This window comes from Miniopterus schreibersii (assembly GCF_964146895.1).
Source record: "Miniopterus schreibersii genome assembly, chromosome: 9".
NCBI classification, from domain to species: domain Eukaryota; kingdom Metazoa; phylum Chordata; class Mammalia; order Chiroptera; family Miniopteridae; genus Miniopterus; species Miniopterus schreibersii.
In genome coordinates, this window is record NC_138118.1 from 8701290 (window position 1) to 8720107 (window position 18818).

Here is an 18818-nt window from a genome sequence, read left to right on the forward strand (position 1 = left end):
TCTCTGTCTTGTCTTTTGTTACAAGATTGTGAGACAACGGAGTTCACTGATGTGCGCCATGCGCCAAAGCGGTGGCTGGCACATAGTAGGTGTTCAATAAATACTTGTAAAATGTACACCTGACTAACAGGACTCCTGCAGGGATGTCTTATGTTATTATTTCTCTTTGTCGCAACGTTTCCGAGTTTGCCCCTCGCATGGAAGATAACCATTCAATCACACGTTTCTATCTGGGCCTCAAATTTAAGATGCTTACAAATTTAAGAGTGCCTCTTTTGGAGGACAGGAGTGAAAGCAATCCCTTCCCTCCCCCTTGGTTCTTCCCTGGCAGCAGGGCTAACTTAGTAACCAAGGCCCTTGCTAAGTGCAAACCCGGACTGACCCCTCTCTTTGCCCCCCACCCCTGGTGACTGAAGGGGGCTGGCCACCCACCCACCCAGCTTTGCTTCCTGGGATTTCTAAGGCACACCTCCGCGTCTGGCTCTGTTTTGCTTGTTTGTTTGTTTTTATTACCAATAAACTATACGCCGATGCTGGGCCAAGTTCTATAGGGAATTTGACTTAAAGGTCAGGGTCTTCAACCTCCGGGACCTGCAGAGAGACTATAGACCAAAGAGCCGGTGACAACACAGGCCTGAAACAAACCACCAAACAGGCCACGGGTCGGTCAGGCTGGTTGGCGTTCGGCCCCATAGGGATGCAGCTCGAAGAATCCTGTGGAGCCGGGGCGGGGGGAGGGGGTGTCCAGGTCTCAGCCTCGTGATTTTGGTAACTCTGTTTGGTCAGTTGACCCGAGAGTTTCCAGGCTCTGATGAGTTGATCCATTTTAACCAAACCACAGACTGGCTTTTGTTTCTTTCCCAAATCAGAATACCAATGGATTAGCTTAGAGTGAGAGGTGTATATTCTTCTAAGACCCAGTTATTTAGGTCCGGGGCACTTACCTTCTGAAATACATGAAACTGATACAACACTGGGTCCCTGAGTCACTGCGTGGAAGGCCGCCTGCTAAACACCCACTCTGGGCTGTTGTAAGAATGGAAAATAAACTTCCACTGTGCTCAGCCACCACCAGCTCATCTGTCGTAGCAACTCGTGTACCTCACGGAGGAGGCAATGGCTTCCGCTATTTTAGTTTCTGGTGTGTTGTTATTTTTTTTAATAAATAACCAGATATAAAATCCAGAACCTGTATCAATTAATAATGCAGTCATTGTCACACATTCTCTTAATATCCACTAATTCATACAAATTTATTAGGACGTCCTGAACCGCCCACCTTCCCGCTGAGGACGTGCACACAGGAGCAAGGGAACAGTGGCCCGGCTTGAACTTTTCCTCGCTGCCGCGTAACCGGATTTAGTTTGAGCACAGTGCAGACTCGATTTCTTTTCTCCAGGAGGTTAAGAAATCCTTTTTCTCTTTGAGCGCTGTCTTTTTATCCCCTGTTCTTGCCTAATCGCTCACGCTATCGAGCTTTTGTTCTCTTGACGGGAGTGGAAATTTCCTAAATAATTATTTCGGTTTTTCTTGCTTTAAGGTTAGGAGAAAGAATGAACGGAAAACCGTTGGGGAAAGAAAGGAAGACGGAAGGGCACTAGCAGGACCGGGGGTGTCCTAGTTCCCCCAAATCATCACAGCCCTGTTCACGGCAGGAGAAATACTGGCGACGCCTGGACGCTTCATTCAAACATGCAACCCAGAGGGGGCCCGCGGTCCCTGCTTGGTTCTTAAACCGAAGCTACATGGGCTTTATAGTGAAGACAAATTGTTTCGTAAGCCTGGGATCCTGGCGCAGCAGCTCAGGATAGAATGACCACGTGGTCACAGGTACGTGGGAAAGAAGGAAATTGCTGGAGAGCGGTGAGTATCCTTTACGGTGGGGAGGGGACAGTGGGCCGTAGGAACAGATGGCCGGCGTGTCCTCCGCGGGCCCAGCTCGTCACGTCGCCCAGAAGACAAAGCAGCGGTTAGGGCTCCGGGTGGGCTGACGGCGGAGTTGACCTAGAATTACACGTACAGACCTAAAAATACTCCGGGGGGGGGGGGGGGGGGGGGAAACGCGCTTAAGGAATACAGTGAGTTGAAACCATTGTAAAAAGACCATCAGCTCTTAGCCACGGGGCCAGACATTTCCCTGATAAAGAGATTAAGCCCTAAAACTGTAGGTGTTCCTACAACCTCTCAAATTACTACAAACAGATGAAAAGGTGAATAGTTGTACACAGAGTTGTGAGTACGTGAAAAAGAGTTTATTTTATTTTTTTAAATCCTCACCGAAGGATATTTTTTCCATTGCTTTTCAGAGAGACAGAGACAGAGAAAAACACCGATGTGTGCGAGACATCGACTGGTTGCCTCCCACGCAAGCCCCGACCCCAACAGGGGCCCAGAATTGAGCCTGCAACCGAGGTACCTGCCCTTGACTGGGATCGAACCCGGGACCCTTCGGTCCACAGGCCGACTGAGCCAAACCAGCCGGGGCAAAGAGCTCATTCTTGCATTAATATGTATTAATTATTGTATCCTTTCCAATGTGAGCAACCGTAAGCCTCCGTTTGCCCCACCCTGCACGCGTGTCTGGTTGGGTGCTAACCAGGTTGGAATGACACACGTCACCCCCAGGCCATCCATTCAGCAAATAGGTGGGTGTCACCCATACAGAACTGGGGAGGGGGGGGTGTATCTCTTTTTTTTTTTTTTGAGAGGGCTTCTATCTTGCTTTTGAGAACAATTTATAAGGTAGGTACTTACTCAGACTCAGACCTTACAGCCTTTGTTTCCCAATCTTCCCTTCCACTCTCTGCCGACCTGAACTCCTGCTCAGACACACGCGACGCTTGTCCCCCACTTATAGAAATGGAGCCTATTACCTCTGCTTGGCCCCAGAGGCCCCCCTGCCCAGGCCAGCGGAATGTCTATACCTAGCGTGTGATCACTGTCACCTAACCTCTGTCCCCTCTCCACTCGTTGCCCCCTAGCGTGTGATCACTGTCACCTAACCTCTGTCCCCTCTCCACTCGTTGCCCCCTAGCGTGTGATCACTGTCACCTAACCTCTGTCCCCTCTCCACTCGTTGCCCCCTGGCCACCCCTTCTTCTCGCCTCAGCCTTCCACCTCACTTTTCCCTCCACGTGTCCCACCCTACGGTGCTCTGGATTCGAGGATCTCCCCATAGGTCTGGCTCACGGCTCCCAAGGGCAGGGCAGCTCCGTGGGTGCAGGTCCCAGGGCTGTGTGCTCGGCCCGATGCTCCGCGGCCACTGACTTGAAACTCTTAATAATTTCTGAACAAGGGGGCCCCACGGTTTCATTTTGCACTGAGCTCCACACATGATGTCGCCAGGCCTGTGGGGGCCACTCCGACATATGGCCTTGTGTTTTTATTGAATTAAAATGGAGACGACGCTTTGACATCACTAGAGAGCTTTATGGGTACGAAGCAATGCTGCGCACGTCACCTCCTCTGAGCCGCGCAGCCAGCCTGGGGGGCGAGGGGGCCGCGTCCCTGCGGCACTGTGGGGCTCGGGGCACTTCTGAATCCATTTAAAGCATTTTCTGGTTTTCCTTTTCCTTTTTGTTCCTACATCCCAGCTCCGCTTGCTCTGTAATGTTTGCAATGAAGGTTCAGAGTAGCCTAATTGTTCGCGGCAGGGATGTGGCGGAGCCCCCGTGTCGGTTTCCTTGAGCTGCTGTAACTAACCAAGTGCCGCACACACCAGGAATGTACTGCCTCGGGCCTGGGGGCCAAAGTCTGAAACCAAGGAGTGTGCAGGGTCGCGCTCCCGCTGAAACCCGGAGGGGAGTCCTTCCTCGCCTCTTCCTAGCTTCTGGCGGTTTTCTGGCATTCCTCGGCTTGTGGGGGTATCACGCCAATTCTCTGTCCTCACATCGCACTCTCCGTGTGTCTCTCTTCACACAACCATCCTCTTTTTTCTTTTTAAATACATTTTTATTGATTTCGGAGAGAGGAAGGGAGAGGGAGAGAGAGAGAGAAACATCAATGATGAGAGTCATTGATCGGCTGCCTCCTGCACGCCCCCTGCTGGGGATCGAGCCCGCAACCCGGGCCTGTGCCCTGACCGGGAATCGAACCCCGGTCTCCTGGACCCTAGGTCGATGCTCCGCTGCTGAGCCACGCCAGCTGGGCAAGACCATCTTCTCCTAAGAACACCAGTTGTACGAATTAGGGCCTATCCCGCTCCATAGACTTTATCTGAAGTTAACAAATTACATCTGCAGTGGCCCAGTTTCCAAATAGGGGCACATTCTGAGTCTTGGGGGTTAGGCCTCCAACAAGTTTTCACGATTTAACCCATAACACTTGCCCTGCCCTCCACACTCTCAGTCACTAGTCCTATAGATTCGGACTCTGGAATGTCCCTGGAAAACAGTCACTTCTCCTGTAGCTGTCACCAGGGCCCAGGCCTCTCCCATCCTTTGCCTCCTAATCTGTGTCCCTCTGATCCAGGGACCAATGAGGGCTTTTAAATCTCTACCTGATCTTGTCACTCCCTAACCCCCCCATTATCTCCGGGTAATCCCAGCTCTTTGAGGGGCCCAGCATGACTTGGCCCCACTTAGCCCTCTGACCTCTCTCCGTTCCACTTTCCTCATCACTCTTTCTCTCGCTGGCCTACTTTTCATCCCTTGTGTGCCAGGGAGACTGGGTTCCCCCAGTTAAGGGCCAGGATCTCGTGTTCTCCAGACCTCCACGCTGCCTTTCGCCCTGATGTGGTTTGGCTGACACATCACCTCCTCCAGGATGTCCCCCGTCCCAGGTGCTCGTGCGTCTGAGCAAAATTAGCACCAAGAGGGCACCCACGGCCCTTTCCTCTCCACTGTCTACCAAGGAGAACCCTGAAATCACCAGTCCTGAAATTTGTGTCCTGCCCCCTTCCTTTAGCCCCAGCAGGAAGGCGAGAGTTTAAGTCAATCCACACGATGACACGCCGGGGTGCCTGGGGGAAGGAAATATAGTGTGGGTGGAACCAAGAGAGATTTAATAATTCTTGTCATGCACTATGAATTCGAGTTCCCCTTCGTGTTGTTCCAGAAATGCAAAAAACAAAAACAAAACTCAGTGGAATTTATTTGAAATTACTTGGAGCTAACGGACTGTCCTTGACCTTGGCAGTGCTCTAAGCCCGAATTTCATGGGGCTCAGGGTTTCGAGAGCACTTGTCCTTTGTCCGTCAGCACATTCGTCACACCGTGTTCTTGTGTGTTTGCTCTTCTCTCTCCCCAGAGTAGCACAAGTACCCAGCACAGCGCCAGACACAGAGTCAGCCCTCTAATGACTGACCGACGGAGGTAAAAGAGACTGAGTCACAGAGGGGTAAGGGGTTTGCCGAGAGGCAGACGGCACATATGAGGAGACGCTGAACTTGGGTTGGCCCAATGACCATGTTCTTAGCCACTGCCCAGCTCTAGGAGCCCCAGGCCTGGGTCTGTCTTGTCATAAGTGAATTGAGAGTATAAACTTGTTGAATGAGAGAGAAATGAAAAAGATGAGATTTTAAAAAAAAGGGAAGGGGGAGGAGAGAGAGATTATAAAGGTAAAAGAAAGAGAAGACAGAGAAGGAAGACAGCGGAGAGGAGGGAAATTAGAGAAGTCAAGGAAATCCCTTGCGGCTCTGCCTGGACTCGGGTGCTGGCGCCTTCAGTTCTCAGTCATGTGACCGATATTTAGGGAGCCTCCAGTGAGTGCCAGGCACAGTTCTAGACACGAGGGACACCGCAGTGGACAAAACAGACAAAGACTCCTGTCGTTGTGGAACTTACATTTTAATAGGGAGAATCAGAAAATAAAAAACCTACTTAAAAGATAAGCCCTGGCTGGTGTGGCTCATGCACTGGGGTGGGGTGTCCCAGGCACGGAAGGGTAGCCAGTTCGATTCCCAATCGGGGTGCAAGCCTGGGTTGTGGGCTTGATCCCCAGTAGAGGGCGTGCAGGAGGCAGCCGATCAACGGTTCTCTCTCACATCGATGTTTCTCTCTCTCTCTCCCTCCCTCCCGCTCTAAAAATCAATAAAAATAAATAAATAATTTTTAAAAAAAAAATAAGTAAAAAACATATGATGTTAGAAAGTGATAAATACTACACAAAAACAGCAGAATAGGACAAGAGAAGTTCTTATGCTAGAGTCCCTTACCCACAAGGGGTTCAGGGATAGAATTCAGGGGATCTGAGAAACTGAATGGGGGGAAAAATGACTTCCTTCTTTTCATTAACCTTAAGTCTTCAAATCTGACTATAGCCACCCAGCCACAGGATTAGTTGCAGTGCCTGTGGTTGTGTTACCAATGGAAGTCACAGATATTTTTATATCATATTGAGAGTTGTTATGGGTGTCCTGAGCTATCGTTTACAGTCATCGCTTCTTTGTAGCTCTTAGACTTGCAGTTAGATCTTGTTATTTAATGTATCCATAAAGGAGCATAGTTTCTTTTGTAACGCTATATATACAGTCTTAAATGCATTTAGGAACACTGTTCTGGGAAGGGGCCCCTAGATTGCACAAGACTGCCAAAGGAGTTCATGGTCCAAAAAAGGTTGGGAACACTGGGTAAAGGAAAAACGGGGCGCAGTGGGGGACAGTGGGGGTGGGGGAGCAAGTTGCAATACAGTCATGCGCTGCGTGAGGACAATTCGGTCTAGGACAGAGGGCCCGTGGGACTGTAACGGAGCTGAAGCATGCCCACCCCTGGCGGCGTCCTGACCGTCACAGCCTCCTTGGGCGGCGCGTCGCTCACGCGTCTGCGGGGATGCCGTTGTCAACGGGCCCCCTGGGCGGCCAGTCGTGTGAAAGCGCCGCACATACAGTGACGAACAGCACGTGACGCTTGACGATAATAAACAACTATGTTGCCGGCTTACGTATTGACTATACTATAGTTTTTGTCATTGTTTTTTATTTCTCCTTAGAACAAAACAGCCTGCTGTCGGACAGGAGGTTCACCCATCTCGTGCTCACCGAATCTCTCGACCGCATCATTTTCTCTGGGCCTGACTGAGCCTCGCGTTGATTCATACGCCCATACGCTGTAGGCGCCTGTGGCCCAGGGGCACGGGGCCATACCTCACAGCTTAGGGGTGTAGCAGGCGAGGCCGTCTAGGTTTGTGTGGGTGCATGCTCTGATGGCTGCGCCGCGACAGAATTGCCTAGAGGTGCATATCTCAGAACGTATCTCCATCGGTTCTAAATAGAGTGAGCAGCGCTGGCCTCGTGCCAGATGCCCTGTTGAACCCATTTCCAGCACATGCCCGCCTTGGCTCCCCCCGTCGTGGCCCTAGCTTTGCCCAAAGCTCAGGCTCAGGTGTCCAACGAGGCCGTCTAGGAACTCCGATCCCGCCCCGCCACCCCCCCTCCTCCCCCCCTCCGTGGTATTTCGCGTGGGATTTAACACTCAGAAGTTCACGATCGACGACACAATATCGAAAGAACACCAGGAAATTCGAGACTGTTTTTTAAACGGTACTTTCTGTGGTTGTTCTGTCTTCTATTTAAATAGCTAACTCAACCAGACCAACGAGCGCAGATCTGCCAGGCCGTGTGTGCCTCCGAGAGGAAAGATCAGCAGATGAGCAGCTCCTGAATGCTGATTAAGGGTACCACCTAGGGCAAATGGGATGTGAGCTGAAGCGACTGCTGTAGCTCACAAGGAAGTCTTTAAAGATTCAAATTCTTCTCACACGTACAGTGAAAAGCCTCAGAATTCTATGCCAAAAGAGCCTTTTGTTTTTAAAAAATTACCCTTTGAGGCCGTTGACATATTTTTAAATATGATTTTGCACTGGTTTCAGGTGTACACAGAGGCTGTTGAAATATTTGCAGAAGATCTCCACGTGGACCGTGATAAAACACTATCTGGAAATCAGAAAATTAAATTCTTCCTCGTGTTCATTAAGATGCTGATAGCTGTAAGTAATGGGATGCCGGCTAAAGGTGGCTTAATAAAGACCTCGATCCGCTCAGTTAACAAGAAGCCAGAAGTCGGTGGTCCCAAGGTCAGTTCACCTCCAAGACGCCAGGACTCTGGGTCAACCCCTCTAACTCTAGAGCGTCTCACACAGCATCTCAGAAGATTGGTCCCCCCCCCCCCCGGTTCCATCCTGTAGCCTCCTAGCTCCTCGCATCACTGCGTGTTGAAATTCTCTATTATAACTGCCCCTAGAGAGTATTCAACCTGCAGATGCCCAGGCACTGCCCCTAGAGTTTCCTGAGTCACTAGGCCTGGGGCCCAGCCTGAGGAATCTGTATTCTTTAAAAAGCCCTGACAGCCCTGGCCAGGGTTGCTCAGTGGTTAGAGCGTCAGCTCACACACCGAAGGGTCTTGGGTTCGATTCCCAGTCAAGGGCATGTAGCTGGGTTGCAGGTTCCATGCATGGTCCAGGTCAGAATATGTGCGGAAGGCAGCCAACCAATGTGTTTCTCTCACATCAATGTCTCTCTCTCTCTCTCTCTCCCTCCCTCCCTTCCACTCTCTCTTAAAAAAATCAATGGAAAAAAATATCCTCAGGTGAGAATAAAGAAAACGAAACAAAAATAGAAAGCCCCTAAAGGGGTTTGACGCAGGTGACCCAACAGCCACACTTTGAGAACCGCCACCAGGTAAGCTCTTCCTGTGCGATCTCGTAGCTCCTGTGGATTAACCACCCTTTATATCCTGGTGACTCAAAACATAAATTTCTCTCTCTCATTAAAAACTCCTGGCTGAGCGCCAGCCCCCTGGACCCACTTAGCAACTGAGCATCGCTGTCTATCTCCTAAGAGCCTTAAACTCATCAGGTTGAAAACCGAGCTGGTTTTCTTCCCGCACCTGGTGGACATAAAGCACCGACCCCTTGGCTTGGCGTGCGGGACTCCGCCTCCGGCCCCGCCTCATCCCTGGCTGCTGCTTGCTCTTGGTGTTTAGCAATATCGAGACTTCTTACAGATCCTGGGCACACATGCCTCTCTCCTTGTTGTGCCCCTGCCAGGAGTCCTGCTTCTGGGCACAGATGTGCCACCTCCTCCGTCCTATCAACGTGCTCCTTGTCATTTGACCCTCCGCGCTGGCTCTCGACCACGTGCCCGCTTCGACTGCCGCACTCGGAGTGTCGTGTTGTACGTGCCCCTTTCCTGGTGGCTGTGAGCTCGAGCTCCTTGGAAGCAGGGGCTGGGGCTTGTCCCCTTTTGCACCCCCAGCTCCTGCTGCGGAATCGAACACACAGCGCGCACCCACTGAGCATCTGCTGAATCCGATTTCTTGGTGGGAAAAAAAAAAAAAGAGGGAAGGAATGACCAGCGACGTTGAAGGGAAATTTTAAAAGTGCATATGATGAAAAGTCAAGGGAGGGGATTGATTCGAGAAGAATGAAGGGATTAACAGTGTCTAACGAAAGTTTGTTTAGGGATCAAGCAGGGCAGGGACGGGAAAAGGGCACTGGATCTGGCATCAAAGAGGTCGCTGGCCACGTCAGAGCCAAGTGTCAGTCCCAACGGCCCTCTGCCATCGCCGTGAACTTCCCTCTAGCGGTTGCCACACCGGGGCAGGCTCTTTCACGCCAGTGGGAGGAAACGCTACGGTGCCAACTTCACACAGCACAGAAACACGCAGGCCCACTGGTTAACCGCAGAGCTGGGCTCAGCTTGTCCTAAGAGGCCCCGGGGCTTTCAAAAGGGCCCGCCTGTGACTGCTGACCCTTCTACACCTGCTCTCGAGCGAAAGGCCTATTTCTCTCCGTCCCATTCCTGCCTGGTTTGTCCAAGTTCAGCCTGGACTGCCGGTCAGGCAGCCCAGATGTTACCCATCTCCCCTCCTCCCAGAAATTTCTCTACAGGGCTCGGTCACTTCTCTGAGCTGCTTCTCACGTGCAAATCCATCCCAATCGTCCACTCGCACAACCTCCAACAAAAATCAGCCCATCTCCTGAGCACCTACATCCGGCTTCTTTTACATTCATAGGCTGAATGCATTTTTTTTTTGCCAGAACTCCTTTCTGCCGAATGCCATTCTGGCCTCTCTTTGCCTTTCTTACGTCCCCCTGTTCAGACGTCTGATCAGAAAACGGATGATGTTTCCCACCCTCCTGGTTTTGCCAGTGTCATTTCTCTGACTGCAGCTTCCACAGTCAGAGTCCCTCGGCCCTGCCGAGCTTGCTGTCCTCTCTGCCCTGAAGCCATAGCTCCCGCGGTCGCCTCACTCGAATGCAATCTTTTCTCTTCCATGCCCTCCTCAGCGTGACACTCTACCCCTAAAGCGTCTATGGAAGGGTTCCTGTAGTTATCAAACACAAGTCCATTTTTATTATTTTTATTTTTTTTAATGTTTTTTATTGATTTCAGAGAGAGGAAGGGAGAGGGAGAGAGAGAGAGAGATAGAAACATCAATGATGAGAGTCATTGATCAGCTGCCTCCTGCAGCCCCCTGCTGGGGATCGAGCCCGCAAACTGGGCATGTGCCCTGACCGGGAATTGAACCGGTGACCTCCTGGTTCATAGGTCGATGCTCAACCACTGAGCCACGCCAGCCAGGCACCAATCTATTTTTTAAATGTATTATTTAAGCCGATCCAAGGTTTAACACAGAAATGTGAAGTCATTTCTTAGGATTCACTGAAACAAATAGGTCTCGTTAAGAAACAGAATCATAAAGAGGGGAAAGGAGAGAGAGAAGTAATGTGTGAAAGAGAAAGATGCAGAGAGAAAGGAAATGAGGCAGACGCACTGTCAAAAAGAGAGATGTGAACAGATGCAGATATGGAGGGACCAAACGAGAGGTGTGGTCTCGAAGGACAGATTCTAACGAGTGAACCGCCTCCCCCCAGACACGTCCTTCAGAGAAAAAACACAGGATCCGCCAACACAGACGTGAGGACCGGGCAGGAAAACGAAGGCGGCACACGCCGAGGCCAAACAAGACACAAGCCACACAGATGTCGTGCCGGGAGCACCCTGGGAGCAGCAAGGACATGCACACCTGCGGAGATCCACCCCAGAGAGAAACGTCTCTGTCGTGGGGCATAAATGAAGAAATGACCCCCTGTCACTTGTCCTGTAAGCAAAATGAACTTGAAACAAGGTGAAAATTCCCCCGTGCTCACTCTGCTGACCCCTGAGAAAGATACAGCTCGTGACATTTCATAGAAAGGCAATTAAGAAGAGGTGACTGACTGCCCGGCTGGTGTTGCTCAGCGGTTGAGGGTCGATCAGGGAACCAAGAGGTCACAGGTTCGATTCCCAGTCAGGGCCCAGGCCCAGGTTTCAGGCTCGATCCCCAGTAGGGGGCGTGCAGGAGGCAGCTGACCGGTGGGTGTTTCTCTCTCACCGATGTTTCTCTCTGTCTCCCCTTCTCCCTTCCTCTCTCTCTAAAAATCAATAAAAACATATATATATTTTAAAAAGAGGTGACTGGCCTAGGTGGTTACTAAATCTTTTCCAGTTCTCTTGCCTCTGTTATTGTTTCTCACAGCACACTGTGGTTCGTTTGTTGGCAACCCGGACTTCCGTGTTGTGCAAAAAAAAAAAAAATCAGATTTATTAAATGAGTTAATATTTGTGAGCTTCTCGGAACACTAAGTGCTAATGGGTGCACTAGATAAATAAAATGCAGTGATACTATATCTGGCCAGGCGTGGTAGCTCCTGGACGCATTTCAGTGGCTCACCGTGTGACTTTGGGTGTCCTCTCTACCCGGGATACTCTCTAGTGCCCTCTTCTGGTGCCTCCCTGACCCTCCTCGCCTTCCTCCCAGCCCCACCTGTCAAACGCTGCTCATGTCTTAAGGCTGAAGTTAAGAATGCTGCACCTCAGGTAACTCATGTGCCCAGCCCAGAGGATGCCTCCCCACTGGACTTCTGTGACGCGACCTCCCGCTGGCACTCAGCCCTGCTGGCCACGCGTCCCTTCCAATGCTCCTTGACCTGCTCAGTCCAGGTGCCATTCCGGGCAGGTTGCCCTCCTCCCTCCCTCCTTGCCTCCTTACCTCCCTCCCTCCCTCCCTCCCTCCCTCTCTCCCTCTCTCCCTCCCTGTCCTCTACAGGACGTCCTTCGTCCGGTCCCCATACTGTACACACTGGTGCTGCTCAGGGCTCTGTCTCGGGCCCTCTCCCCTCCCCGCACTCACGCTCTCCTTCGGTGGCATTTCGCTCTTAGGTTTATAGCCTGCTCCCCCTTGATTGCGGTCACTGCGGGGAAGACAGATAGGCGGACTCAATCTGCCAGCTCGTGACCAAAAAAATCTAAATTCGCTTAAGTGACATTTCCATCTGTGTGATGTCAAGTGTGCTAGCTCGACTGGACGTCTTTTTAAAACATGTTTTTTATTGATTTTTAGAGAGGAAGGGAGAGAGAGAGAAAGGGAGAGAGAGAGAGAGACATTGATCGGTTGTGCCCTGACCGGGGGACTGAACCCGCAACCTGGGTGTGCGCCCTGACCAGGATTCGAACCAGCGACCCTTTGACGTGCGGCGCGAGGCTCGGCCGACCGAGCTACACCAGCCAGGGTTCGACTGAATGTCTTTCGCTGAAGGAGGCGGCACGCAGGTATAGCTTTAGTCACCGTGGCGTGAAGAGGAAGCGGTGGCTTCTCCAGCACCCTCTTGTCCTTCTTCCGCGGGACTCATTTCCATGCCCCGGATGGGTCTTCCCCAGGGAAGGCCACCCTCAGGATGTTTTCTGTTCACACAAGTGATGTCTCTTCATTTTAACTCGCCTTCTATGGGGTGTATTAGTCTGCTAGGGCTGTCATACTATAGCGTCACAGACTGTCTGGCTTTAACAGTCAAAATTTATTTTCTTACAATTCTGGGAGCTAGAAGTCTGAGATCAAATGTCGCCAGGATTGGTTTCTGCGGAGGCCTCTCTCCTTGACTTGCAGATAGCCGCCTTCACTCTGCCTTCGCATGGTCCCTCCTCTGCATCTCTGCGTTCTAATTCTTTTTTTTTTTTTTTATGTCTTTATTGATTTCAGAGAGAGGAAGGGAGAGGGGGAGAGAGAGAGAGAGAGAAACATCAATCATGAGAGAGCCATTGATCGGCTGCCTCCTGCACGCCCCCGACTGGGGATCGAGCCCGCAACCCGGGCCTGTGCCCTGACCGGGAATTGAACTACGATCTCCTGTATCCTAGGTCGACGCTCAACCACTGAGCCACGCCAGCCGGGCCAATTCTCTTCTCACAAGGACACCAGTTATATTGGATTAGCCCTACCCCACCCCAATGACCCCATTTTAACCTACTTCCCCAAAAAGTCCCCTTCTGAGGCACTGGGGGCTAGGATTTTAACATATGAATTTGGGGAGCACAGAGGGGGTGTTCCAGAGACTGAGACTCATGGCCAGACAGCAACAGGACAGTCAGAGGGAGCGACTGAACACTACGCATGCAGGCCCTGAGCTGAGGACATCCAAACAGGAATGCCATGGGCCTGCCCAAGTGCTGCCAGCCCGGTAGCGGGGACGGGGCACCTGTATGGAGGAGGGTCCGCCATCTAGGCTGAGGTATGCCATGGACACCAGAGTGTGTGCGACAGGCAGGAACTGCTCTGGAAGCCTAGAGGAAGAAGAGAGAACAATCAGTTGGGTGATCTTGGTCACACAGGGAGGTCTTAGTAATGATAATAACCACCTTTTATTTAACACCTACTATCTGCCAGCGCTGTATACAAACTCTAATCCCACCTCAGTGGCTGTGGGGGGGACTATCCCAAATTACTTAGAGCGAGTTCTTAGTGTGCTTGGCACAAGCGAGCGTGTAATACATGGCAGCTGTGGTTCATTCAACAGATATTTGTGCAGTGCCTTCCATGTGCCAGGCAAGATCAGCACGGCTCTCCCCTGGTGAGCTGACAGTTGGGGGTGCACTGTCCGATTCCGGTAGCCGCTGGCCGCACGCGCCTATTGACACGAGTTAGAAAGAAGAGTTCGGTTCCTCAGCCACGCTAGCCGCGCTCCGCGTGCTCAGCAGCCACAGGTTGTTACATTTCCATCATTGCAGAAAGTTCTGTTGTGCAGCCCTGGAAAGGGGAAGAGAGATAATAGCTTAATGTAAAGCCTGTGGACAAAACAAGGGGGTTCTATGGGAAGTAACCTCACGGGGAGAGCTGAGCATAAATTCCTCACTGGGCCGGTCATGGTAAGCAGTCCTGCCCCAGGCCTGTAACTTCTTCAGCGAAAGGTTTGAAGCCAGCCCGGTCCATTGTCCTTGTGCAGCTAGGTTAACACACCTTGGAGACGCCTGAAATAATACCCCTGGGAGGGGTATTAACCCTCAAGAGGGCACATAATCTTGTTAAACTGTTAACTATCCTGTAATGCAATCCCCAGCTTGCTTTCTCCCACCTCCATATAATCTTCCTTATGTCCCCTCCTTAATTCCAAATGCATAAAAGAAACTACAAGACTATAATTTTCCAGAGGTTTTGAGAGTCTGCTCCCCGGCCTATGTTGTCCGTTTGGCTCAAATAAACTCTTATAAAAGGTTTGAAATATGTCTTACATTGACAAGGTCATGATAGAGGTTTACAGGAACAAGAAAAGAACATTATTGGTAGTACTATTCTCATTTGTAATTAAGATACAGGAAGGGAAGGTCTGAGAAGTTAAGCAATGTGACCAAATTCACACGGCTGCTAAGTGGAAGAGCTGTGTTCCGAACCCGGGTCTGTCTTAATCTCATGCTACCCCGGGCAAAGGTAGAGTCTGGTTAAAGAGAGAACACAGAGGAGGTACTGTTGGTGGCAAAGCAGCCGCCTGGGCAAAGACACAAGAGGCACAGATGGGCAAGGCTGGCGGAGGACCACGAGTAAACCAGTCTGGCTGGAGAGGCAGAGACTTGTTGAACTCATGTGCTCGGAAAGGTTAGGTCAGGGCCTGCCTGCCTTGACTAGGCGCCAAGGAGCGAGGAACCTCGGGTGTGGAGGTTGAGCCGTTGTCAGATGTGAGCCGGAGCCTGGCATGGGCAGAGCCGTGCGTTAGGAAGCGGCAGTGCTTAGGGGAACTGAGCCGAGACCAGTGAAGGATGGCAGGGGAGACGGAAAGGAAGGGATGAATGAACAGCGGGAAGCCCAGAACGCCGGAGTGGGAGCCCAGACACATGACCCTACGATTTAATGCTGTGTAACAGTGGGCCATATACTTCATTCCTCTGGGCCTCAGTTCTTCTATTTTAAAAAGGTAGGGCTGGCTCTGGGTCTTGTTCTAGTAACGGTATCTAGGAATCTGCAGATGTGAATGACACTGGGCTACAGAAGCAGCGGGCAGTGTAGCATGGAAGGTGGGGCCAGGAAGACGGCAGGGTCCAAGGTCATCCTGGAATGAACTGGGAAAGGTGCGCCTGCCACAAAACTAGAAAAATGTGTGAGAGGGCTTGTCTTTTTTTGAGGGGTTGGAGGTGGGGTCTCACAGGCTGTGGAGGTCGGGAATGATAAGTGGTAGTGAGAATACAATGGATTTTCTTTAGGAAAGCCTGCACCGTGTTAGATCACTATTTTACACCCCCAAACATAGATTTGAAACTTTTTTTCATCCATGACTTTCACTATTAGGAAATACAATTTACATCATAGTACAGTAGGCTGTCCAGTATGCACAACTGAAACAAAAGGTTTACGAAACCTTAGTCACCCTCACTAAGGGCAATGGATCCTAATATCCTCTATTTGGTACATTTCTTTTTTTTTTAAAAAAAAGCTGCTTGCCACCCACTGAATTTCTTTAATGATCGATTATTGTGTCACGGCCCACGGTTTTCAAAACAGTGCTCAAGAGGAGACTCCAGTCTTCTTCATTTGAAGGCCCTGGCCGGGGGCCCTGTCACAGAACCCAGGAGGGGGCTGCAGAGCGAACCCGGAGAGTTTGGAGAAGGTTCCGCTGAAGGCTTGATCCGAGGCAGTGTGGAGCAGAGCAGGGGTCTGGGAACGAGCGGCGGAGCCACCCGCCCAGGTGACGGAAGAGCCCCTAAGGACACCGTGGGCGCGAGGACACCACGTTCCCGCAGGAGTTCAGCCGCCGCCGCGCGCTGCGTTTGCTGAGCGCGCGCCGAGCGCACGGCTCCTGCGGCTCGGCCGGCCCGTGGCTCTCAGGCTCCCGCGCTCGCTCCCTCTCCCCGCCGGGCCCGCGCGCGCCCCCTCCGCTCACTCCGTCCACACCTCCGCGGGGGAGCGCGAGCAGGTGCCACGCAGGGACGCCCCCCGCCGGCCCGCGCCCCGGGTCGGGTTTGCTCCGCTCCGCCCCGCCCCCGCGGGCGCGCACACGCGCGCGAAGTTCTGGCGGCTCCGTCTGCGCACCGGCGCCGCCTCGCCAATCAAAACTGACCTGTGCGCGCACCTGGCCTCCGAGCCGCCCTCGCGCCGGGTAGGCGCTGCTCCCGGCGGCCCCGCCCCCGGCGGCCCCGCCCCTCCAGGCCCCGCCCCCGGAGGCCCCGCCCCCGGCCGGCCCGCCGCTCTGCCCTCGGCTCGGCCTTCCCCGCCTCGCATCCGTGCCATCGGCGCTCGATTGCGCGCGGACTCCGCGCTCGGCGGCTCGCTCGCGCCCGGCCCGCCGCTCCCCGCCCCCCGGCCCCCGCCCCCCGCCCCTCCTCCCGGCTCCTCCCGGCTCCTCCCGCCCCTCCTCCGCCTCCCGTGCAACTTTTGCCGAAGCCCCCCCTCCCCCCCGCACACACACACGCACAGCCATGCTGAGCTGAGCTCCGGCCGGGGACTGGCCGCGCGCTGCCCGCCCCGGCTCCCGCCCCACCGCGGACCCGCTCGGGGGCCGCGGCCGCTCGGCCCCTCGGCCTCCGCCGCTGCGCCCGCCCGGCCGCCCCGGAGCCCCCCGCGCAGGGCCCGGGCCGCGGCGGCGGCGGCGGCGCCCGGCCCCCTCCCCCGGCGCCGGCCAAGTGAGGCGGTGATGCGGGCGCCGGCGGCCCCGGCTGCGCCGAGAGCGGAGACACAGGCTCAAGATGGCAGATTCCGACTGAGGCTGGGGGGGCCGAGCTCGCGCGCCGCGTTCCCTTCTCCGTTGCCATGAATCGCGGACACCCCGGCCCCGATGGCCCCCGTGTACGAAGGTAAGGGGCGCCCGGCCCGCCGACCCGCTCGCCCCGCGCCGCCGCGGCCCCCGCAGCTTTGTTCTGCCCGCGGCCCCTCGCCGGGCAGCCCCCGGTCCGCAGCCCCGGCGCCCCACCCCCGGGCGCTCCCCGGCTCCCCACCCCTCCCGCCACCCCCTCCCTTTGCCCAGAAAACGGCCGGGATCGGGAATTTCACCGGGATCTTATTTCCAGGGTGGAGGGGAGGGGGTGCGCGGGTGGGTGGGCTGCTGCCCGAAGAAAAGAAATGGGGAGGGGGCGCGGGGGGAAAGGCCGATCCCCGGGGCTCTGCTTTCTATTTATTCGTGATAGATGAAGGGGCCGCGGGGTGGCCCCCCCACTCCCCACCCCGAAGGTTACCTCGAGGCTGGTCCCTGCGCGCGTCCTCGCAGCTCCCTGCCCACTGCCCTGCGCTCCCGCCCCGCGCTCCTTTATTCTTCGCGAGCCTCGGGTCTTGGGGGGCTAGGCGAGGGGAAGGGGGGCCGAGAGGAAAAGTCCCGGGCAGAACAATGAAACAGACCCACACCTCCCCGCAGGAGCGTCTGTGCCGGGAAGCGTCGTTGAGGTTCCGAGTCGGGGGAGGCGGCCGAGGCGGTGCTCTCGGGGCTCGGGGGGTGCGCCCGCGCGCGGGGTGCACCTTCCCCCGGCCGCGGGGCGTTTCTCCTGCTGGGACCGTCTCCGCGAGGGAAGGAGACGCGGGGCGGAGGGGGGCGCTCGGGGTCCCCCCGCCCTCCCCGTCTCCGCTTTCCCTTCGCGTCCGTGCTGTCAGCTTCCAGCCCAGAAACCAAACCAGAACCAACTAAGTTTTTTGCACTTCGCGGTGTGTGTGTGTGTTTTTTGGGTGCTCGTCGCAGGAGGGGTTTTAAACCCAGGCGGGCCTGCTCTTGGCGTCTTCGCGTCGGGAGGCTGTTTCCATCGGGAAATCGTGGGGGAGAGCAGCCTGTCCGTACTTCCAGCGTCCGTCCGTCTGGCCGCCTCCCGGTTTTGTTCAGACGGTCTGCGGACGGACCGGCGCGGGCAGGGGAAGGGTCCGTGTGGCGCGGGGAGGAGGGGCGAGGAGAGGAGATTTTAATCCTCCTGCACATCCCGAGCGAAACAGGGAGCGCATTAATAGTTTTATCTCTGTTGTAAGAGGCAGATTAGGAAAGAAGGAAAAAAAAAAAAACTTATCTGAAAAGAAAATCTGTTATTAGTTCCAGGGTTCCAAATGAATTAGGTTTCTGGGTGGAATAAAGTTACCAGTTCAGGCCCCTGGATAACGAGGCTGTAAATAACCTATGGACTGTAAATATTTTTTTTTCAGGCTCTCTTGGAAACAAAGGGGCTGTTTAGAAGGCAACAGAGAGATGTTATTCCAGGGGCTTTCCTCTTTGATTCTGAAGAACACAAGGTCCATTTAACCATTCGGCAAAACAAAACGAAATTTCTGATCAGTCCACCAGGCAGAATGGGGGGGGGGGGCGGTGGCTCCGTGGCCGTGCAGGAGGACCCATGTTGGGCATTCATTGTTCGTCTGTGTCTATGGGAGGGGGCTACAGTCAATGCTCCCACTGTCTATGGAGTGTTAAAATGAAACAATTTTCTCTTTATTAAGTACCTCCTTGAGACTCCCTCTGCTGGACGCTCGGGGTGAGCATTGGGGAAGAAACTTGGCATTGAATTCAGAACTGTAGTAACCGGCTGCTTTCCCTTTCACAGGGGCTGGGCCTGTGGGTAGGGGTGTATTTTGTCAACTTGGTAGAAAGCCGTCTTGGGAACCTGTTCCTTT

At 53.7% G+C, this 18818-nt stretch overlaps 1 protein-coding gene and 1 long non-coding RNA gene across 3 annotated transcripts in view; one reads left to right on the forward strand and one right to left on the reverse strand.

Annotated features, from left to right (window-relative positions):
• Positions 1–12294: 12294 nt before the first annotated feature.
• On the reverse strand, positions 12295–17584 carry LOC308561434. The gene is made up of 4 exons (XR_013999482.1): positions 17411–17584; positions 13631–14000; positions 13453–13537; positions 12295–12941 (listed from the first exon to the last, which is right to left on the reverse strand). It is a non-coding gene; the product is annotated as an uncharacterized lncRNA (long non-coding RNA).
• The window catches only part of HIPK2 (homeodomain interacting protein kinase 2), a 150819-nt gene continuing 148913 nt past the window's right edge, over positions 16913–18818 (forward strand). For both annotated transcript variants that reach the window (XM_081146527.1, XM_081146526.1), the window contains exon 1: positions 16913–17032. In XM_081146527.1, the coding sequence (XP_081002653.1) occupies positions 17014–17032 (19 nt within the window). In that variant the 5' untranslated portion in view covers positions 16913–17013. The remainder of the gene's footprint in view (positions 17033–18818) is intronic.